The sequence below is a fragment of the Molothrus ater genome, chromosome 6 (genome assembly GCF_012460135.2).
Source record: "Molothrus ater isolate BHLD 08-10-18 breed brown headed cowbird chromosome 6, BPBGC_Mater_1.1, whole genome shotgun sequence".
In the NCBI taxonomy this organism is placed as follows: domain Eukaryota; kingdom Metazoa; phylum Chordata; class Aves; order Passeriformes; family Icteridae; genus Molothrus; species Molothrus ater.
In genome coordinates this window covers 18661942-18685947 of record NC_050483.2, presented here as the reverse complement: position 1 = coordinate 18685947, position 24006 = coordinate 18661942, and the positions used below count along the sequence as shown (strand labels likewise).

The 24006-nt window shown below is 40.5% G+C and overlaps 1 protein-coding gene across 1 annotated transcript in view; it reads right to left on the bottom strand.

Moving 5' to 3' along the window:
• Nucleotides 1-6420: 6420 nt before the first annotated feature.
• Nucleotides 6421-24006, bottom strand: part of LRP5 (LDL receptor related protein 5) — a 130999-nt gene continuing 113413 nt past the window's right edge. Inside the window, exons 18-23 of the mRNA XM_036384404.2 lie at nucleotides 21774-22010; nucleotides 21121-21231; nucleotides 18228-18464; nucleotides 16831-16970; nucleotides 13869-13966; nucleotides 6421-13359 (exon numbers count right to left, since the gene is read on the bottom strand). Of these exons, the coding sequence (XP_036240297.1) occupies nucleotides 13098-13359; nucleotides 13869-13966; nucleotides 16831-16970; nucleotides 18228-18464; nucleotides 21121-21231; nucleotides 21774-22010 (1085 nt within the window). The 3' untranslated portion in view covers nucleotides 6421-13097. The remainder of the gene's footprint in view (nucleotides 13360-13868; nucleotides 13967-16830; nucleotides 16971-18227; nucleotides 18465-21120; nucleotides 21232-21773; nucleotides 22011-24006) is intronic.

Here is a 24006-nt window from a genome sequence, read left to right as displayed (position 1 = left end):
ATGCAGTGGAGATGCCCTTTCACTAATTTTTCATCTTAACTTCAAGCTGTCACAAAACAGATCCATTCTCCTGGGGCAGTCCCACTTCTTCTTGCTAGTGGTGGTCCTAGAGGAGGGGAAGTGAGTGCTTCCCCTTGCAGCAGACCAGATGAAGGTGCTCGGGCACCTCAGCCTGTGGCAGGGACTGATAATATAATATGCCCATGCTGACACACTGCTGCAGCATTTTAGACATTTGGTGAAGTTCAGTGGTGCAAGCCCACACAATGTACAGAAGGAATTCACAGCAGGGGCCAGGAGTAGACACTGAGTTCTAATACTCACGTGTTCTCATTTAGGTCATCAGCTGCTGCAATCCCATATGCCTCATGTACAGGGTGTGAGTCCACAGACATTTCAAACTTCTGATCTCCCATGCAAGGAGGAGGAAGTCTTCAGGTATTTCATCAACTACAGAGAGAAAGGCCACCCAAAGTCAATCTCTGCCCTCTGGACAGGAAAAGCAAAGCAGTTCTAGAAGTTGAATTAAACTCTGGACTTCTGCCACTGATCAATAGCACAGTTTGGAGCAGACTTTTCTTGGACACCTTATTTGCAAGCACCTAGCCCTGAGTCTGGCTCTTTCCAGCTCTGCCAGCCCCTGCAGCAGCCTTGGGACCCTAGGGAATCATTCTTGTGTCCTGAGGTTTGATCTGCCCCATGAACAAAGGCTTCACAAAGGACAGGAGGCTCAGCACAGCCATTTAAGGCTGTGGCATGGAGCAAAGTTCAAAGAAGGGACAGTACAGAAGTGATGAACAGGGGAATAAATGTACATTTTCTACATGAGAATCTGGCTTGGCATATATACAGGGCTTGATTTCAATTCAACAGAGTCAAGGATAGTTAATTCCTCAGGTTTCCCAAGCACTCATATCTAAGCATATGTAGAAATTATAAATATCTCTCTAGATAGAGATATAATACACATAGCAATTTTATATCCAAAGAGGGACAGTACAGAAGTGAGGGACAGGGAAGAAAATGTGTGTATATATGTGTATAGACAAATAACTATTTTCAACAACACCAAAAGGATCAGTTGTCAGAACTTTTTAACACCAAGCAGAGATGCATCATTGCTGGGTGTCTTTCCTTTCAGAAGTAAACAGCAAAAGACTGGCTCTTCCAGCCCAAAGGACCGGGATGTCTGTGCACAGGTTGGGCACTGGCATATTTTTTATTAGAGACAAGTTATTTCTTGTTCTCTCCCAAACTTGCCCTCAACCAGGACAAAGACAAACAAAACAATCTACATGAGAGAAATTATTTCCACCTACTGTCAAACAACACTCAGTCAGCAAACAGAAGTAGCTCCAAGTGTCTGCACTTACCCCATGGCAGACAAGATGAAAAAATGACAGATATGCTGATGATTCCCTTTACTGCTCTGCTTTTTCCTGGTTTTGCTAAATCTTCGCTATGCCCTTGAAAAATGCAGCTGTTTCTGCAAACAAGTGCTATAAGGACGTTATTTTCTTTTTTTTCTCCCCCAAAAGGGAAGCTCTGGAGCCGCGTTAACTTTGGGAAATTAAGTTTGGTGAGCAACTGTTCAGAGCAGATGACTGTGCCACCTTGTGTCTTTGCTCAGTACTAAGCTCTGAAGTATTAGTGTATATTTTAACACGGATGTCTCCCCATAAATGTCAGATGTGGCCAGGAGGATAAGGGCAGTGATTGTCCCCCTGTATTGGGCACTGGGGAGGCTGCATATAATTTGACAGGTTTCAAAAACCAGAAGTGGTTGATATAAAAATGTGAGGGTGGAACATCCCACTCCAATTAAAATAAATAAATAAATTTGAAAACACTAATCCACCTTCAACATATACTGTAATTTAAAGTGCTTTAAACAACCTCAAATAACACAGAACATATGAAGGAAGTGAAAATTCCTTAAAAAATGACTGTCACTTACTTTTCTCTAGTCAGAAAAAAAAACAAACCAAAACTCTTAGCAAAATTCAACCTTAAATGCACTCATGGCAATAAAATCCAATCCTCTGTTGTAAGGCTGAGAAGATTTTGTCCCTACACCTGCTACTGTCTTTACAAAGCCTAACCTTTGAGAAGTTCTTCTCGAACAAGACTGAAGATGGGATTCTAAATGTTTCCTTGTTGGCTGCATCTCTAGAAATCCAGCAGGATCTGGAAATAAACTAGACTCTTCAAGTGCTCAGTTCACAAAACCTACCCTCAGTTCTAGATGGAAACAAGATACCAACTTATAAAATGAGACAAAACAAAGTGCCTCTCATGGGGCCCAGTTTAGGACAGGATGCACATATTCCTCAATCTCATTCATCACCAATTCCTGATTTTTCAGCTCTGGTCCTCCAAGCAAGTTTACAAGTAAAGACAAGTGTGTTCTCATTCAGCTTTCAATTGAAGTGTGCTGCTTCATCCTGTACATATACAGCAGTCAGCTTTCTACGTTTTAGAGTCTTAAACTTGGAACTTCCCTGAACCCTGTTTAACTCTTCCTGAGTTTGTTCACACACAGCATTCATCCCCCAGGTAACATCGTTCCCCAGGAACCCTGTGTAACAAACAGGTCCTCTCACCACTTGCTTACCTTGCCTCTAACTTTAGACTTCAGTGTTTCATGGACAGAGCAGGCCAAAACTGCAGAGGAAAGGGGTAAGAATGAGGACTAAAATCCATTAAATACTCACATACATGCCTACCTACTTATTAACCTTCCTGTAAGGGCTAAGCTTAACATTCACGTTGAGAAATGTAAAACACCTGGGCTCTAGTTTATTGGCTCCTGTAGCATATCAGGCACTAACAAGAAGGAATGGGAACTGAATGGGAAGGGAACCTTTTTCCCTTTTGTCTGTTTTTCCCTGACTTCTGAGAAGAAAGGTTTCTTTTCCAGTTAGGGAAAAGTGTGGCAAGCAGAGGGAAGCCTTCCACCATCATAGGCGAGCATTGTACATGTAAATCGCCCCCTCTTTGTTCGCTTTTTTACACTTTTATTACACTATTGTTGCTGTCTTGGTGGGGGCACTGACTTGGAGAGTACCATTCCTAAATCAGGACAGCACTCAGCTCATGAGCTCCCCCCAACCTGAGCATTTCTGTCTAGTCTGGATCCAGGGAATCCAGCTACTGAACACTTGCCACTCTGTTGTTCCCAGCACCTGGCTTTTGGTACAACCACCTACAACAGGAAAGAGAAGCTAAGGATATCGACCCTTCCAAATGCTGCAGGCTATAGAATGTATAGCATTGGAATTGACAAACCTTAGAAGCCTGATGCCCAAATTCTGTTCTCATTTTTAGTGACTGCCTGTGTACAATGACAACAGTAAAATGAGTGTAAGCACTAAATCTGTATCCTTACAACCTAGAAGGAATTCAGATAGCTATGAGAGAAATTGCCTAAGAATTAAGTCCTAATTAAACCTGTAACAATAGCCTGGTAATCCAAATTAAAATACAATGGAAAGCATTGTCCCTGTTCTCACGAATCTTTCTTATACCCCTCTAGGCCATGCAAAGTTCAGTAACAAACATTGCTCCCCAAGTAATAGATTGTCAAAATTGTTGCTAGCCCTTAAATCAGATTTATTGCCAAAGTAGCTTTGCCTTTGGGAAACTGTAACAGAAGGCATTAACCCCAATTAGGGCAAGCCCAGATCCTGTCTTTGCAGACTGTCTAGAATATATGTAAACTGTTGACATTTTTCTATTCCAAAAGCCACTCCAGCTTCAAGCCTATTTACTATTCATGTTAATTGCAGACAAGAGACTAGTCTCTAATTGCACGAGGAAATTCAAGACCTTATCCTGCCCTTGCTATGCCTCTTCCAGCTGTTGTGTTCTGTGAAGAATCCATCAAAACATAAACTGGGCAGACTCAAGTAAATTCCTTGTCCTAATCTTCACTGAAGCTGTGATCTTAACCAGCTGATCTGGCAATACCTCTTGCAGTTACAATCCTCCCTTCATTTCTTCAATATACTCAGAGTCCAGCAATTAGCCTGGCTCATCAAGCCTCCATTTCTCAGATGCTACCTTTGTCTCCAGTCTTAATTATAGACAAGTGCCTTTTTGTGATGCCTAAAACCACGACAGCATTGGCTGCTGTGCACACCAACCCTCTTTCTATCTGTGCCTTCTGAGCAGATTCCAGCCACCACCTGCCCTCCTCAGAGGAAGGTTGTGTGCTGTCAGCAGGGATGTGGGCAGCCTGCTGCAGTGCTGCTCCTGCAGAAACCACGCAGCATGCACTGCCTTCCCTCCACCCTGCTCTCTGCAGCACCACCCACGGCCTCAAAGGCTGCCCCACCATTCCCCAGCCTTTCACTCAAAGGGCACTCTGCATTAAACCCCTTAGAGCACAGGTGGGTGAAAAGCATCTAAGCTTTTTAGGACATATCACATGAACTCCTCCCCATAAGTCTATGTGGGTTTTTGGCAGTGTGTGGGCACAGCTGGCTCACTGTGTTGGGTCTGCCTGGCATGGAGCTCATGCTCCCAGGCCAGCTCTCATGGTGCTGTGCTTTGCATTGTTGGTAACACCCTGGTGTTTTGGCTGCTCCTGAGCAGTGCTCCCACAGCACCAGTGCTGTCTCCAGCAGTAACTCCTCACCACTAGGTTGGGTGGTGGCCAGGATCTTGGGAGGGGACATCCCCCACACTGACCAAAGGGATATATTCCATTTGGCACAATGTCAGCTCAGCAATAAAAGCTTGGAGAAAGGAGGAGAAAGGAAGGGCATTAGTTACTTATGATGTTTGTCTTTTGGAGCAACCACCATGTGTATGGAAGCTTTGAGGCTGGCATAAAGCATGGAAGGAGACCCATGGAGCTGAATAGGTCAGGACCAGGCTGTTTTTGAGTGCAGCTGTGAGCCACCCATGCTGTGGCAGAATGTATTTCAACCACTTTAGCCACTTCCTGGCACATCCAGACACAGTTATTCAGTTCAGTCCTCAATGATGCTGCACAAAATCAGCCAAACACTTTGCTCTGCCCCACCACAGACAGTAACAGCTGGGGTAATTTCGTAAAAGTTTAGGTGGATTTGGAATTAGGCATCTTCCCTGTGGCCATAGGTACAGCCCTGGGAATGTATTCAGATTCTGTTCAGACAAATGATGTATCAGAGCTTTATTTCTCAATTACAACATTAAGAAATCTGTAAGCTGTGGGAGTGTAAGGTGGGAATATAAGCTCACCATCCAGACAGGTGAGCAAGCTTTTCTGGAGCAAAAAGAAAATACTGTGTCCTCTGGTTTCAAGAAACATCTGGGATTAAGGTATGGGAGGAGTCTGTATGCTGTGCAGAAATCTGTATTATTGTGTGTATCAGACACCTCCCTGCAACCAGCCAGTGTCAGACAGTCCACTCCAAGAGGACCTTGTGCATCTTACAGGAGAGAAAGCCTAGCTCCAGCCAGGAGTTGCAGAAAGAAGAGTGGGGCTGTTGTGCTTCATGCCATATGAAACCCTAAAAACCTTTCTGTACTTCTGGGTAATTTGGTCCAACTTTTCTGACACAATAGGATGATGGAAGGCCTGTTCCAGGCTGAGCAGAGCACCAGAAGTTCAGAATTGTCATTTTCCTTCAAGCTACAAATCCATCCCAATCAGTGATGGTATAAATCACTAGGTGTAGGCTGTCATCATATGGCTGCTCCAGGCTCCATTTCTATTAAGCATTATTAGCAATGATAATGTGACTAAGAGGAAAAATCTTTTGACATTTTCTGGTTCAGTATAATGCAAAACCTGGAAGAAATTTGTAGGAAACAAGCAGGTCTCTGAAAGTGTATGCTCTATTTTTTTCTCTAGCCTGGAAAAATCAGAAGGAACAGAACTGGACTTCACCATGACTGCTGATGACTGCTCAGGAACACTTCAGTCTGAGTCCCATCTAAGCATGCAGGGGAAGGGGTATCTCCACTAAAAATCATTTTGACTTCTAGTTTAAATCTCACAAATCTGAGGCCACCAATATTGACTGCACAAATCAAGACATAGTTTTCAAGTATGTTCCCCATAAAAAAAAAAGAAGTCACTGTTTTAAATTTTACTTTGACATCCTATAGCATCCATTTAACAGATATATTAAAATTAAAAAAGAAACACAGATCAGATCTGGCCTAGTCAGAACAATTGAGATTGTTCCTATATAGTGTAACAATTTTTGTAACATCATGTTGCTGACAAACTTGTGGTAAGTTCTGTAGCTAACAACTCTAATTCTAAAGGTGATTGCTTTCCAGCTCTCACTGTTGTTGCACATTTTAAAATTAGGAGACAGCACTGTCCTTATCTTAAATAGTCCCTAAAACAGTTGTGATACTGACTGGTTGTCTCTACTGTAGGTGCTGAAACAGCTTTGCTCATAAAATGGCTGCTAAGCATTTCTTTTTAAAGCATTTATTATAAAACAAAATCCACATAATCGATAGTACAAAAGCAGAGTCTGTTATCTGTACAAATATTTATACAAAATACCAGTTACTTCAAACAAGCCTTTGGTTTTGTTAACATAAAGAAACATTGCAATTTCATGACCAGAAAATTGTTAATGTACAATGGTCTGAAGTGATGACAGCCTCAAAGATCTTTTCACAACAGTATTACCAAGTCATTTGTGTGTTAGAAGGCCATGCTTGGAAAAAGAATTGATAAAGACTTTCCATAACACAAGAAAGATTTTATGGCACCAACGAAAATTGTGGCATGCTGAAAACAGCATTAATTTAATCCCCAAACATGTAAATATCAGTTACTGGCATTTAAAAAAAATGCTATGTATTTTTGACAGGTATTGGGATGTCTGTTGAAATAGATATGAATATATTAATCAAAGTTAACTTTAACTTGAAAGAATGCATTTGAGAGAAACTCCAATATATTACAAATTCAAAACATGCATGCTCTAAAAAAACTTCCAAAATGGTAAGCTTTCAGTTAGTCCCACAACTTGTGACTGTATGTATTTTAACTGAAGAGAACCCTAACAGTAATACAAAGGTTTGTTAAAACCAGCAGAGTACAATCTACATTTTTCCCCCCAGTTTATATGTTAATCTGTTTAAAATACACAAGGCACTGAAGTATTGGGTTTGGTTGTCTTTTGAGGTAAGAAATGCTACAAAATGATACACATATAAAGCTGTAATTATTAGGCTGTTTGCAGAATACACAATTTAATATAAATATAAAAAGATTATGTGTGGGTTATATAAAAATTCTTGGTACTCTTTGTATATTCCTGTACATTTACAATAGCAGCAATTGCCATACAAGTAGGTGAGTAGGAAAGCAGTCTGGGTTAGAGTTGTGTTTATGATACCCCAAATTTCTACAGCTGTCCTCCTGCTTTCAACACTTGTTTTTACCTCCACAGGCCGATGAATTCCATGTACAACTATTTACAGGCTGCAGGATCTCTGTACAAATCAAACGGGAATGTGACTCCCTTTGTCAAGCAGCCAGCCCAGGAATGCTGTCACCAGAGCGGCCCCATTCTTATTTACAGAAAGGTGCATCAGTGAGAGCACTCGCTTTTCAGAGGTGTCAATGGCGCTGAATTAGTCTGTCACCGGAGCTGTCAAACTTGCTTTTCTCCTCTGACAAGTCCTTCTAAGCACATTCTCTGCATGCATTTTGTCGATATAAACCGACCCGTTTAGGAACTGTCATTGCGATCTTCTCTCCACCAGGATTCTGTGTTGGCTGGTGAGGACCTAGCCCTGGCTCCAGAGGTGGGCTGCACAAGGACTGTGGTTCATGCTGGGAACAGCCAGGATGTTGCAGCTTGTCACAGGTGGTTGGGAGCACTGTCAGCATGTCAGGACACGGCATTTTGAAGGATTTTGTTGTGGAATGCAGAAGATATATCAGACTGGTTTCCATCACTCCTATCAGCAGGCTTAACATTGACTTAAAATAAATTTTTCCTTTGTTTTATTTCCTTACAGGGAGTATGATTTTATGTGAAAAAGCCCACAGCATAGCTGGCCAACCTCAAAATAAACAAATGAAAGAAAATCACCCTTTAGAAAATCTAGAGTAAGGTTCTCAGGAAGGAGAGGCAGAAGACCTAACAGAATTGAAAATATCTATGCTGATGAAATATTTCTTTTAATGTGTAGTAAATACCTTAAGCTGCTTAGCTAAACTTACAACTTCTGTAGAAATGGATTTTTATATACAGTGATGAACAGAAAGTGTTGCAGTACCTAAGGGAACAGCAGCAGAAACAGCAGACCCCTCTCTGAGTGTAGGATTCAGCCTTCCATGAATCTCTTACAGACAAGGCAAACTGACAAGGAGGATTCTACTTATAATTCATAATTGAGTCCCAACACACAACAACCACCAAATGACTGAGCTGGAAACAGTTACCTTTGACTGTGGCTTGTCTAAGGCTCTATCCAAGCATGGACCTTTATAAAATCTCCTTCAGCACTGTAACAGCAAATATGCTGCTTCCAGTTCAGGGCTCTGTGCCAGGCATGGTACTAATTATTTGGAACATGCTTGCCTTCTGTTTTCATTTCCCAACATTAATGGATATAATTTCTAGTACAATTGTAAGCTCAGTTAGACTGACTCAACATAAACCCCAACAAAATTACAGAAGAGATCTGCTTCCAAAAATGCTTGAGGCCAACGGGACACGCAACTTTTGTGATGTTTAACTGAGCACACTTGTGAAGTAGCACAACATGCTGGAGAGGCTCTGAGGAAGGGCAGCACAAGAGCCCTCCCCAGCAAAGTGATCTGACCCTGCAGGCCACCAAGGAGTGACATCAGCCCACAGTTACCAGCTCTTACTTGAGTGCTCCTGCTTCCAAATCCTTTTCCACTGCTGTGCACGCAGCATCAGAACGGCAAAAGCCCCAGAATCCAAAGGCACCAGTTGTCATAAAAACGGAGAGAACATCATGAGCCCTGGACCTTGCACATGACGTTCTAGATACCAGGTGGAAAACAGATCTAGGGTAAACAAGCCTGGAGATTTCCAGAAAGCCCATCCTAGGTCTGTAAAACAGGTATTGAGGGAACAGGGAATTTTGTTGTTACTTTGAAAAGAATCAGAACTTTTAGGAAAGTGCCTGTACCTTTGCAAACCACAGAAATGAAGGCTTATTACTGAAAATCAATTCAATTTTTCCAAAAGAATTTTGTTTCCCACTCATTTCTGCCTTCCTCTTTAGAATATGCTTTAGAATATATGCTTTAGAATATGCTAATGGCATAGGCATTTAGACACAGAGCATTTTGTACTATAATACTATCCTGAAGAAATTATTTGTCATACATATGGATTTAGCCTAATCTTAGCCTAAGTGCACTCTAGTGATCTGTCCAGACAGAAGAAATCCGAGTAAGAAATCTAAGTAAGGCAGCTGGGATAGTACTCATGAAGTTTCCTCAGACTCATCCAGAACAAATTCACTATCTCCAGTTATTAAAATTTAAAGGTGCAGTGGCTATAGACCAGTATAGCTCAAGTCAAGCTATAATTTCAAAAACTGTTCCGTGAAATGAAGGAATCCTTGACTGTCAAAGATTATTACTTGTCAGTTTACCTTACAGCCTCACACTGCTGCTACACCTGCCCTGCAGATGGGACAAATTCTACAGGAGGGAAGACCCAAGTGGCTGCTGTCATGGCAGCACTGCAGGACAGGTAAGGTGCTCTCTGCTGGGCCATCTGTCCTTTCCATCTAACACAGAATCAGCCATATCATCTGCCCATTACGGGCTGCTCTCCAGACACCATTCCTTATTACATCCTGAGTTGTTTCAAGTGCTAATATGCAGTCACAATGGGCTTGGAAAGTAGTGGTTGAAAACACTGATTCAAGTACTCACAAGCTCACACAGGTAGCTGAATCACATGCACCCCTCTGCAGGTTCCTAGGATAGAACTCTTAAAATACTTCAGTCAGCTTTCTCACAGAAAACCTCTGAGTTATTAAAACCATGCTTAAGCCTCATCAAAAGGCAACTTTCCCCTCCATATTTCCTATTCAACCCTGAACTGCCAGAATTTCTCATATGCACTCTCTAATTCCCTGCATCCTCCTCCCATCCTTATCTAGAAGAAAATAGTACCTATTTTCTATGTTTTAGCCTGAAAGCTCACAGGATGGAAACTGCTAAGAACACAGTGGGGATATTCTGGAAAAAAGTAATTCCTATTGCTCAGATTTTCTTCCTGGTCTTTTCTAACACCTGGAGTGCAGTATTCCTTTTAAAGCATATAGTCCACAGGAATCAAAAATAGTATTTAGTATTTAAATGCTAAGATGCTAAATTTGTATACAAATTTTTTTTTGGAAAAGGCTTTTAGTGTCAGTAATATGCAGCAGTGTATTGATTTTCATCACCAAAATTCAAGTGCCTCAGAGAAGGCAACTCCTCAGCAAATATCAACAGCAAGTGGCTATGAATGTTCAACTAAAATAAAAATGTACACTTAATTCACCCAATCCAGCAAATGCTTCCTTCCTTTTTAAGACCTAAGCTCGAAAAGAATGTGACTTTTTAGATAGTTCAGCTCTCAGTAAAAATGCTAATTTTCTTGGACTCAATTCCAATGTTTCTAATAGGATACAGATCTTCAGATGAAGTGGTTAGGATTCTTATAGTTATGGCTCTTAAAAAAGATCAGTGGCTTAATGAAATAAATTGAGTAATTCTGCATCCGTTCCTCTGTAATCACAGGAATAGAGGAAAATTAATGTGGTATATCTCTAAGCTAGAACTATGACATGAAACAACTAATGAATTAATTATAAATAGTGAATAGTTATCAAGCATAAAATTATGTATGATATGAAATTGGACTACCAACTGCTGTAATGCAGAACAAATACTCTTTTATACAACTCATGTGGCACATAAAATATCCTGGGGATGTATATTCCTAATTTAGTGAGTTGAAACATGATCACATGAGAATTGCTTTCTTTCACCAAACCATCAGTTCAGAGATTGGCTAAGTCAGACCAAGAGTAACAAACTATGACCTTGCCCATCACCGCATAGTACAGAATTGCTAATGCTGATAGGAGATGAGGAAAGAACTCATTCTTCAACTCCCTTTCTGTACTCTTCTCTATGAAAAATCATCCTCTTTGTGCTTAATCTCTCAAGCAAAAATTTAGACACGAAGGTAGTAAAAGCTACTTTAGGAGTTTTAGTAACACACCAGTGACAGCACAAATCCTATTCTTAAACTATGCAGACAGGAAGAACAGATCTGGACTAATAAATCTGAAAGTATGAAGTGGATCAGAACACTGTGGTCCCAGCCCTTCCACCACCACAACAAAGACCTCTCTCCTGGAGCTGCAGGGTTCCTCTGATGTACTCTCAAATAACTTGCTAAAAAGACCCAAAGCCAAGTACAATTTTAGTTCAAACAAGAAAAAACTGTCCATTGTTGCCATCAATATTAAAGCTGTTGAAGGCCCAACACATCTGTTACTGAGCAGCTGCAGAAACAGGTGCAAGTTTGCATATTCAGGACTTCCCTCAGATGTCCCAAGCAGGCACTCACATTATCATCACCAGTGCTGAATTTATAAAGTGCCATACAATACCCAATCCCTTTTGCTACAGAGAAAGAGCAAGTAAAACAAAAATTTGCCTTCTGAATTTGAAAGAGACTAATTCTAGCCTCCCCCATTCTCTAATTTTTTTGTAGGAATGGAAACAAGCACTTTGTTGATCTTGATATCCTGAGCAGTTTGTACAAGTTAATCATTTTTATATCAACATGAATAGAAAAGAAGTATTTGTTTTTTCTCCTTCTTCTGGTTTTTTTTTCTACCTATTTCTAAATCTGAATAATGTGGCAAATTTTTATGAGATGGCTAAACTGATTTTTGATTTGAGCTATGCAGATACCATTTTTGTACAAACACCAGTTGAAACCCAAACAACTTTCCTCATTTGAATACAAGTGACCATTTTGTTCCACTTTGGAAAATGAATATTAAGAGATGAAGCAATTCTCTGATCAAGTCAACACGGGTGAATACCTCAGAAACCTGGCACAGTGATTACAGGACTTCTGAGAAAAAGAAAACTTGCACTGTGTTTTAAGAAGCAGCTGACCATTACAACTTCTTCCCAGACAGTCACCAAAGCTTCATAGGGAAGGATGAAGGAGCTTGGTTGCATCCCTATTAAAATGGTGAGTCTGAGCAAATCTGCAGTTTGTTGGGCCTTTCTCTTAGCTTAAATACCACTTTGAACTTGACCCTTGCTGTCACCCACAGGTCAGTACAACTGCTTCTTCTACCATTCACCCAGTCTGGCAGGGAACTTGTTGAGCCTAAACCAAGTTTTTTAGGACTGTTGTTATTTAGCCTGAATCAGTTACAGAATTGGCCATGTGCAGAGTGCCACTGCCATGAGGTAGGACGTGATGCTTGTGGGTTTAGTTAACCTGGAAGGTTCGGCCAAGAGAAGTGTTCTTTCAGTTCAATGCTAAGCAGATGGAGAGGGAGGTTTGAAATTCAGGTCTTGGCACTCAAGTTCTTCTGGGAAGCATTAAGCTCCCTTGCAAACAGGAGCATCTTAGGGTTGTGATTCTCCACGTTTTCTTCCAGTGGTGGGGCAGGGATGATACGAACAATTGTATTTAAATGGGTTTTTTTCTCTAGGAATAAGCCTGCATCTTTCTTTAAATGACCTCCCTCCCACAAGCCACTTAGTTTTCTTGTCTCACATTAACAAAAGAACTACATACACTTTTTGCATGTAAAAAGGTGGCTTAAAAATGCAGAAAGTTTCAACATTCCCTCCCCAAATCCTTTGGAGACTGAGTCATTTACATGACTTCAAAAAGGCAAATATGGCACAAAAGAATGGAAATTAAGTTAAAAAAATCAATTTTATAAATATTCTTCCTCTGTACAATTTTTCACAGCCCCACCCCTCCCACCCATTTTTATTCACATTTAGTTTTGTTTAATTCCCACCCAGATTTATTTTTAAATCATAAAATATATATTTTAAATCTGTTCATATTTTAAAATATTTACAGGAAAAGTTCCTTCTGTTGAGGTCATGAAGAGTCTGTACAAGGAGAGGGTGGAGGGGGGTAGAGGTGAAAATAGCTTCGTTCCGTGGCAGGAGATGGAGGGCAACTTTCTTCTGCCGACATGTACTGACTGCGAGGTGTGGGAGGAGGGGGGTAAGGATCTGAGTCTGAATTTAAATCTATGTAGTATTTGTTGGCCTTCCATCGACTCGTGGTATAGTCACTGTCACAGACATCTGTGCTGCACGGGGTTGTGGGCGGAGCTATCCCTCGTATCAGGTACGGTCTGCAGGAAACCAAAAGAGAAAAAAGCACATGCATTAGGAGCAATCTGGCGAGAAAAGAAGGAAAAAGTAAAGAGATTGAACAGCTCTGTGTGTTCAGTCAAGATGCCTGCTCATTAATACTATGTGAGCCATAATTCAGACTCTTAGAGAAATCCAACAAGAAGTACCTGAACTTCTTGGTTTTCAATTGTTCTTCAATTTTGAATGACACAACTACCCTCAGCCAGCAGCACATTCTTCCAGCCCCTAACCTACCAGAGGAGACCACTATGACCACTTAACCCAGTCACTAACAAATAGATTTACTCATGAAAGAGTTTTAAGATAAGAGAATGAGCAGAAAACACTAACAGGGATGCTCAGGGACTGTTACATAGCAATATAATGTAAATAATTTGAATGGTCATTTATTAAGAGAGGAAAAGATTTTTAAATGAAGTCTGAAAAAGATTCAGAACTAAAGGCAGATAAACAGAAGATTTAGCAAACCTTTTTATCTGAACTGTACCTGTAAGATCTTGTGTTTGAAGGAATGTTTGAGGAATAAAACATCTCTGCATTGTATAAGGAGCGATCGGTAGCTGGGGAAGGTGGAGGGTTCAAAATCTAGAAACAACAGGAAAAAGAAGTGTGAAATTTTGGGTTAATTATACAGTTTTATTTAGATTGAAAATAGTATTGATGCCTTCACCCTGTCATTCATCCTTATTCCAGTTTGCTCTCCTAGCTGCTTGGATGTGTTAATGCATTTTTAAAGATCACAGATGTTCATTACAAGACTTTGGACTTAGGTATTGTGCAGGCCTTCAAAGTTCTCAGTACAGGGAATTTTCTTCCTTGCCACATCTGTTATTATGCTGGAAGGCTGGAATAAAGCTAGAAATGAGACCCAGTTTGCTGAATCTGAGTGCACTTCCTTGGACATAAGGACTGATAGCATCCTCAGCAGATGCTATTGGAAATAAAATATGTTCCACTCCCAGACCCTAAAATGTCCCCAGTCAATAGTAGGGTCAGGAAGCCAAGTTCCTCTACTATAACTAATAAAACTCCATCTCTCCCTGAACACTTCATTTACACTCTTGTTCTCTAAACACATCATTTTGGCAGAGTTCACAATGCAAAAAGCCTATGAGCCTAAAAAATATTTATAGTCTGTCTATGTGTGCATATAGACAGCATACACACACATATGGCTCAGCTATGAGTGCTCACACTCTCATAGGTTACTGGTAGCCTTCACACAAGAAGAAGTTTAGCAGGCTTCAAAATTATTTAGGATTCTTCCACCATCAGGAAGTTGAACCTCTGACACAGCCATTAGGGCATTGGCCTAAACCTAAGAAGAGCACTTTATCTTTTCCAGTGTGGAAAATTACATCATTGCTGTTGATTGAGCCTTGCTACTGATGTGCACATCTTGTACACTGCCTGCCCTGGGCATTCGGCCAACTCATGGCCTGCCCCATTGACCATCCTTCCTCTGCCTCTGCTCCTCTCCCACAAAAACACTCTAAAATCACTGAGTGGAGATCATTGTTTGAGTCTTCACTGTGCAGCATCCAGCAAAGTGATTTCTGACCTTTGAGCTGAGCTCACTGTTACTTATACTGACAAACCCTGCCCCCAGATTCATGTGAAGGGAGACAACCTTTGCCAGCTGGGGTGTGATGAGTAACTACCCTAAGGTCATCTTTCAGAAATCTTCCTCCTTGGAGGAACACTGCATGCTACTTGTGGATTCACTCCTATTGACACCCTGAGCTGCATCAGTAGCACTTCATGTTGAGACTAAATACAGTGAACAGTGTCAGCCAGGACGCCTGTAGCCAGGTACTCAGGTATGTAAACTGGAATAACTTCATTGACACTGATTCTTTCCCAGTCTCTATTCACTGGAGCACCTCTCAGTACCGCTAAGATATGTTAAACAAACCAAAAAAGCCAAGAAAATTAAGATGCTCAGATCTATCCTTTTGATTATTATATCATAAAGCTGGGTAATTAGCTACCACGCAGAACTCACCAAAACATTTGGATTAAGCAGTACCTCAATGTAACAAAGCCCTTGCAAAAGCTTCCTTCTAAGAACCCAGCATGCCTTTCATGAAGGAAATGGTGGTATCATGCCTGCAGGCCCTGGCTGACACAGCAAAGTGTGGAAAAAGATTCCCACCAACAGTCAGATTAACTTCGGCCAGAAGTCAAACGGGAGAGTTGATCTTTTGGCCAACACAGATCCCATAGAATCACACAGGCAGATCAGCTCTTGGGCTTCTTTTCTCTTTCAAGCTTTACTTAAGTAAGTGTTTTTTCAGTTCATCCTTTTTAGCATGGTACTGACACATCAATCAGGTCTAGCATGAAATTGTTCAGCACATTACAGAGACACTGGTGATGCATGAGACAAGCTAAATTAAGAGGGCTGCTGAGTTCCTGACTTCCCTCTGCTTCTTGATGGCTTCACAATGCAAGAAGTATGTACCCAATTTTACCTTACCAACAGATAAGCTCACAAGCCTCTCTTTTTCATTTTGCCCTTCTTAAAGGGAGAGAAAGTACCTTTGGAAGTGGCCAAAACGCCATCAATAAAATGCCCACACAGAGCATAACAGCTTACGTCTACACATAAATGCAGGTATACCCACACAGTGTGTGGGCTCTTGATTTAATACTACACAAAAATCCCCTCCACAGCTGGCATATCAACTCTGGCAGCTTCTTGTGTGTACCTAAAATCCAATGGATGTATTTCTCAGAAGCACAATGGAAAAAAACTCATGACAAAATATGCTGGCAAACAGGAACCTTTGTATGTCTCTCTTACATATTCAGAGGACTCTTTCCATTCAGAATATACATGTCGGAATTTGTGAAACTGTGATATGAGGACAAAAATTCTGTCACTTCTAACACTCAAAAGTCAGAAATGGAGCTAAATTATACCTGAAAAAATGAAAAGTAACCTCTGCCTCACCCTGCTGTTACCAGTGTTTTCCCCCAGTGCATGCACTTGGTTTTCTGAATCAACAATCGACACTTGAGCTAAACAGCAAGTCAAGTTTATTTCATACCTCTTTGTATTCCAGTCCTCTTTCATTTTTGCTTGCCTTATTATTCCATGTGTGCCTGCAGTATTAGGCAGTGCAAAATGTCATTGGGCCATGGCCACCAGAGTTAACAAAGGAGGTGGCATCTCCAAGGGAAAAACAGAAGTATCCAGGGACAAATCAGCTGAGTATCACTCTGATAACAAAACATTTTGGATATCACAGAGCACTGTATAATCCTGATGGACTACAAAAAAGCTCTTTTGTGAAGTTCAGTGAGTGTCAAAATGGATACCATAAACAGTAACACCCAAGAGTTGTTAACAGTTATTAACATCTACTTAGTAAGCACAAAATTTCACCTTTCCTTTCTTCAGAAGCAGAAGATACCCAACTCACTGGTGTATTTCCCAGACATACCTGTGGATAGAAAGTGGCTTTAGTGCTGGATGAGCTGCTTGAAGATGCTCCAGTAACATGGTTTCTGTCGTACAATGGGGCACCACTGCTTCCTCCCATGAGACTCATGGAGCTAATCATGGACTTTCCACAAGAGATGCCTGCATTGAAACAGAGAGGAAGACAAGGTTAGATAAACCACAGTGTTATCTGTCAATGCCAAACAGAAACCAAATCCCTAGCTTTGCAAACCCATGCAATGATAATGGTTGTCACACCTTGGGAAGAGTGCTTTATGTAAAAACTTCAGGATTACAAGGAACAGACACTTTTTGTAAAGAAAACATTTCACCCTCAAACCTACTGCCTCACTGCAGCACTGAACTCACAACCTACTATCACACTGGTGATAAAGGAATCTTCAGAACAGCGCATCCAAACTGCTCACGCAAATTAAAGAAGAAATTTTCCAATTAAACAAACTTAGGTAGTTGCAAAACAAACCCCATTATACAAGGCCCCCAAAAAAACCAAGCTTGAGACCTCCAAAGTTTCCATTTCCATTGCAAAAAATTCAATTGCAAGTAAATGAAAAACTGCAAAACTCAAATATTTTTGTTAAAAATAATCACAGCGAAATTTGAAAATCAGCAGAGACAAAAGGAAGGAAACCTGAGTTAGAGGAAAATGGAAGATGTCATTCTCCAATCTGTTTTACTTCAATATACTCTTAACTCAGACAATTAATTTTCAGCTTCTTCCTGTCAGACTATTCAGTGCTAATGTAAGAGTTAAGTCTGGGAAGTTTTCAGAAATTTTTTTTTCAAATGCAGGAAATATTTATTACAAGCAGAGTAAGTATTTGTAATCATCATTCATGATTATATATCCTTCTTGGAAATGCCATGGTATTAGAAACCTGTCTTTTCTTTAGAATTAGCATAAATAGTAAGATTTTCAGCTGTTGTAATTTGTCACAATAATATGGATTAGAAAAAGCTAACAAATATGGATGAGAATCAGAATGACAGCTTGGTTTAGCACCTACAGAAGTACAGATGAAAACCACTACTTGCTTTAATTAGAAAAGCTTTAGTGTGAAGTCCAATTTAAAACATCTCTGCAAAGATTTCACCTGAAATTATTTCATCCTCTAATTTTATCTCCTACCACAAAACCCTCTTGATAACCATGGTAACATAATTTAAGCAGGAATAGCTGACCATAGCCATTAAACTGCAAGAAAAGCTAATAGATTTTACATATTTGATTCAAATGACAGATTCATCCCAAAACCACTGAGCAGACCAACATCTAATTTCTGCTCTTTGAAAACTCCACACCCAGCAGCCTTTATCACGTGTAAAACTCGAAACCCAGACAATGGAATGGTGCTGACTGGATGCAAGCACCCTTACCAGTGAAAGTGCCATGTTGAGAACTTCCTGGAGCGATGAAATTGAGAGGGACATGGGGGGTACCGCTGACATACTCGTGCGGGAAGGGGCTGTTGGGCCCGGCGTAGCGCTGGCACACCACCCGCTGGCACACAAAGTACATTCCCCCCATGACAAACAGGGACAGGATTATCCCAATGACAGGGCCAATGGCACTGCTGTGTGGCTGCGACTCGTCTGAGGCTGGCTTCGATTTTTCTGGAAAGAGACGAGAAGGAAATGAAACGTGGTCATTAACATGGAGCAGTGTACATGCAGCTGTCCTGGAGCTCGTGCAGCAAATCAGGCAGCACGCAGCCATGCACACAGTGCCTTTAAAAGCATCTGCATCACACTCAGGCATCCGTGACTCCAGATACTCTGATTCAGTACACAAGACTTCATGCTTCCTCTTCCCCTCCATAAAGCAGTAGGAGCAAAGTACTCTTCTTTTTGTTGAGCAATTTATCTTGTAACAGGATTACTTATCATGATAGAACAAAGGTATAGAAAAGTTTCCTTTTCTTCCCTGCCCTCCAAAGTCAATGGGTCAAAGATGGAGGATACTCATAAATATTAAGTCCTTAATCAGAGAGGATTGCCCTCTCAAAAGCCATTTGGGCTAGCAATAACATGAAAAATCAAGAAAATTTACCAGTAGGGAAGGTACCATATATACTAAGCAGTGGATGTCTTCCTAGCCAATACAGCTCTTAAAACAGAATACTTTTCCTTCCTAAAATATTACTTGCTTTCAAAGAAGCCCTACCATATAAATTGGAAGGAAAACACAATCCAAAGTATCTCAAATACTTCTACTGATTATTTTTTCCCCTTATGTAGCTGAATGTTAAATAATAAAAGGTGCTGCAGTATTTGAGATGATCTACACCTCACATCTCTCCCTGATTATGGGTAACACATTCAAAATTCTTGCCAGATAAACCTGACACCTCCCTGTTTTTCACATATGCAATGGTCTTCAGGAAAAGCAATTTTCTCCATGTGACTCACACATTTATAAGTTTATTCTTTAACAGACACTAATAGATATATTCAAAAAGTCAAGAAATCAAAATAAACTTGTCCAAACTTTACATGCTCTGTTCTAACTATAGACCCCTTCCCCCTTGTTGAAGTTGTAAGTGAAAGGGTTCATATAAGATTCAGGCCTTCACTCCATAAAATTTTTCTCCAGTGGTTCTGGTTTCCATCTCAGTGGAAGGGAATGAAAAACAACTGAAAACTGGAGAAGGAAGATAAAGAAATACAAAGATCTAGGAATACACTCTTAACAGCTCAGCATCCAGAACTTATTTCTGTCTTAAAGTCTTTATCTTTTTTCACACTTACTAGTGCATGACAACTTTTATGTCAGCTAAGATCCTAATTTTCAAATAGTCAGATTAGTTCAGCCATGATACCAAAAAAAAAAGCAAAGCCAAAATTAAAACATGTTCCCAAATTAGCTATTTTAAAACACACAATTCTCATTTTGGTTAAACCTAGCTTCTTTTGAATGCAAGATCCTTATCTAAAAGGTAGCAATCATTTTTATTCCCTACTTGAGTTCTTTCCCTCAGTCAAGTAGGAAACCACAGAATGCTCTGTTCCACAAAGAGGTCCAGAGGAGATAATCCTATGTCTACATAAAGACACATTTAAACCAGTTAAGACCTAATTGCAGGACTGGACCCAAAGTGCAAACAGGAAACAGCTGCATTAACTTGGCAGCAAGAAAGTTTGCCAAGCACATAAAGAAACTGAAGGACAAAAAAAAAAGAAGAAGAAGAAGTGGCCTTATATTATCCAGGAAGCTGGAGGAACTGGATGAAAGCTAAAGACATAAACAGAAGATGTGGGAGAAGCATGTTCAGTCTGAAATTTCCAACAATTTCTGTCTCTATTCTTTTAGCCTTTTTTTCTATTCACAACTAGGGCTCCTTTCACCATTCTTACTCATGAATAAACTTTTCCTTGCAGTATCCACCATGAAGATGGAAGGAAGAAACAAGGCTACCTTGGACCAAAACTGGTGAACCCTCCTCTCATCCCAGCAGTGGCACAGCTTCTGACAACTGGTGCTTCAAAACATGACAAATCTAAGATATTAAAAACTTCACAATCCACTAAGGCTGGCCCTATAGGCAGTGTAAGTGCAGCATTTCTCTACACAAACCCAGTGCAAGCTATTTGTTCAGAATGAGCTACAGACAGAGCAGCACATCTATTTGCTTTTATTCTAAAATGCTTTGTTTCAACTATTTTACTAAACCACTTGTGTGATTCTAAACGCTCCTTCCATCTGCCCCATTGCCTGAATATTTCATGCTCTAGTCACCCCAACAACAAAACAACAGAAATTGCAAGAAGAGCAAAAGTAAGTCAATTTTACTGTTCACTTTGAACTGCAAAGTAACAGACTCTCTAAGGACTAACACAACAGCTGCCATCAGCATGTCTGTAACTTGCATACACCTACTGCCATGAGAATTCAGTTCTATTTTTCCCAGAAAAATCAACATCTCTCCATATATTTTTTTTCACACCTGCACTGTAAGAGACCAGTTTGTGGTCTCTTGAGGACGCTTGCTCATTGCATGTTAGCTCCTCCACATAATTAGCCTCCAGCTTGGCCCTGTTATTGCAGTGGATAGGGCTGCACACTTTTAAAATCCACTCTGGGTTTAGCAGCAGCTCTGCAAGTTCCAAGGTACTGAGCACAGTCAAATCAGGTTTCCCTAAGGATAGTTCTGAAGGCCCTTCTGCACTGTTCTTCCCTGAAAGAATATTGCTCTGCAAAGCCCAGGGCTCTGCCCAGGGGTGCAGAACATGCCCAAACACAGCAGCTGCAAGTCAAGAAAAGCCATCTCACCACACATGAGCTCGTCAGAGCCATCGATGCAGTCGGGAAAGGAGTCGCACTGCTGCTTCAGGAGGATGCACTGCCCGCTCGCACAGCGGAACTGGTTGGGCAGGCAAATTGCTGCATGGAAAGAAAGGGAAAATCAGGTACTGACAGCACAGGAGCATTTGAGCCTCTTGAGAAAACTGAAACAAGTGAGTTTCATATTATGATCATGTAGGTGCCAGAACACTGCTGCAGGTAAACCGCAAGCCTGCGCATCTCTGGTTCTCCCTGCTTGCTGTTACACCTCTTACTCAGTGGAGCTAAAATAAAATTCTGGCCCCAGTAACTCCCAATCCTTTGTCAAATCAGTCCTGCTGGGGCAAAACTAAGATCAAATCAGCAAGAATCTCTTACATTACCTAATAAAGTGTGGTTGATCACCTGACATGTTAGCAAAATATAGTAATGTGTAGTTATGTACTCCATACCTATATTATGTTTACATAATAGACATATTATGTATAATAGATCCTTGCTAAGTACCTGCTATATTTCTTATCTGTATTCAGGAACTTCTGACTTAACAAAAAGGACTTGTATCTATACATTTCAAGAACAGCTAGAATCCCAAAGGGATGCTTGTGTTGGAACCATGAGTTCAGGAAAACTGATCTTACTATCACAATCTGCTTCATCAGATTTATCTTGACAGTCGATTTCTCCATTACACCGCAAGTGTGCATCAATGCACTGTCCCTTCTCGCACTGGAACTGGGATGCAGAGCATATGGGGCAGCTGTCTTCATCACTCTGGTCATCACACTCAGGAAACCCATCACACCTCCATGCCATTGGGATACAGTCAATCTCTCCAGTTGCACAGGTAAACTGGTCTGGGGAGCAAGTTGGAGGTTCTGGAGAAAGAGAAAACAGATCAGATTTGTATACTCAACCTTATCCCTTTCACCAGAGTAAAAGCATGACAGAGTTTGTCAAGAAAAGAACTTATTTCTTCCCTAGAGTTCTTCTGTGACTACATTAAGATTCCAGCTTAGAGGAAAACATGATTCTGCATAAGGAATGAAATTTTACCAACCTCATAACAAAAATTGGATGCATGCTGATAGAAGAAGTTTGCTTTAGCAGTCAAGCACTGAACTAAGGACAGGAGCTACAAATACTTACTCTACAAATACTTGCTTTGTCTCTAACAGTTGCCTTTTGGAAGACACTGTCATATACATAAATACAAAAGAATACTCAATTTCTGATTGCAAACCAGATTCCAAACAATTCTAATCCCTGCAATTATATTAGGCTGGACCAATTCTTCATTAAAAAACCTGACACATCGAGTTAATTGGCAATGAATACATCTAAAATATACAACATGTAACTTCTACAGTACCTGTTTCATTATTTTTCCAGGGTTTTTTCAAAAAAATTTCTGAGTCAGTTACGAATTGAAAAATATGAATATGAAACATTAGGCTAAGCTCTGTTGCTTGAAAGTCTCCAGGCTGCAGGTCAGTGAAGGTTCAGAGAGCAGTGTAAGAAGCACTGCAGACCTGCCCTGATCTTATATTCTCTCACTACAGACACAGACCACTTTAACTTGTGCTGGGACTTCCTTCAAGTTTGACTTTTCATGGACCCCAAGACTCTGATATGACTCCTTTTCACATCCATACTGTTGTTCAAGTTGCAGTGAGGCACTGATAGCATTAGACAGCAGCTACAACCCCATATAGAGATGCAACAATTATGCTCTTATAAGGCATCCACAGCTGCTTTCTTCAGAATGTCAGGAGACAAACACAATCCAGGTCAAAGATCTATTGCAAAAATGCTCCAAATTCTTACATAGAACAAGTTAGCACAGAATTTTCCATTATTGTTATCAATGAAAATCCACTCAGCTGTTGTCAGTAGCAATTAGTTACAGTCAAAAAGTGGGGCCATCTCAAAACAGCCCTGCAGCAATCACATACATTTCCACAAATTTGAAAAGTTGCTGGATCAAACCCCTGTGACATAATGACATCATTTAGCAGAGGCAGCCACTCCTCCCCACAGCTGCTGTTGCCCAGTAATGCTCTGAGTAGATATTCACCACTTGGATTAAGAGAGAACCACATCATACCCTATCTATAACAACAATATGACCAAGCTAGAGGTGTGCTCTGGCACTGATGGTAACACTCCTCTGGTAGCCCAGTGGGCTTTTCTTAAGATTCAGGCTCAGGAACTTCACAAAGAGCCCAGCATAAGGAAAGTTTCTTAGCTGTATGAGTATTTTTTTCTCCTGAGGGTGGTGCTAAAAATTCTAGAATTACATGCAAACAGTTTTTAAAGTGCTGCTGTCCTTTCTTCATTAGGGAGAAAAAATTCAAGAATGAGACAAAAGCGTAATCAAGAGCTTGAAAAACAAAATGCAAACAAAAAATCAAAATGTGCTTGGGTTTTGAAAAAATTATTATTTTTTTAAAGTTCCTCATTTATGATTATTTGGAGGAGGAATATGAGAATTACAAATGTAGCCAGTGACCTGACAGCTGTAGATAAGATAAAGATGCCAGACACAGACATTAAGGTGAATTATATTTTGATGCAAGTGTGCTGTTTATATAAGTCAACAGACAGATCACTACTTCTGCATTTAAAGGCACATTTAATGTTGCACTGTGGTTGCACTTGGCAAGAGCAAGCTTGCATTAAAAAACTTGACAAAAGCATTCGTAAGGATGTCCAGAACATGGACAAATGCTCTCCAGCCAACTAAGCTATTTTGAAACACTGGGTAGTGGCTGTTACTAGGCCAGACAAGATGGGTTAAAAACTGTTGCAGGCTTAGTGAAAGATTAAAATAAAAAAAAAAGACACTGAAATGGAGGCCCCTGAATTTTTAGA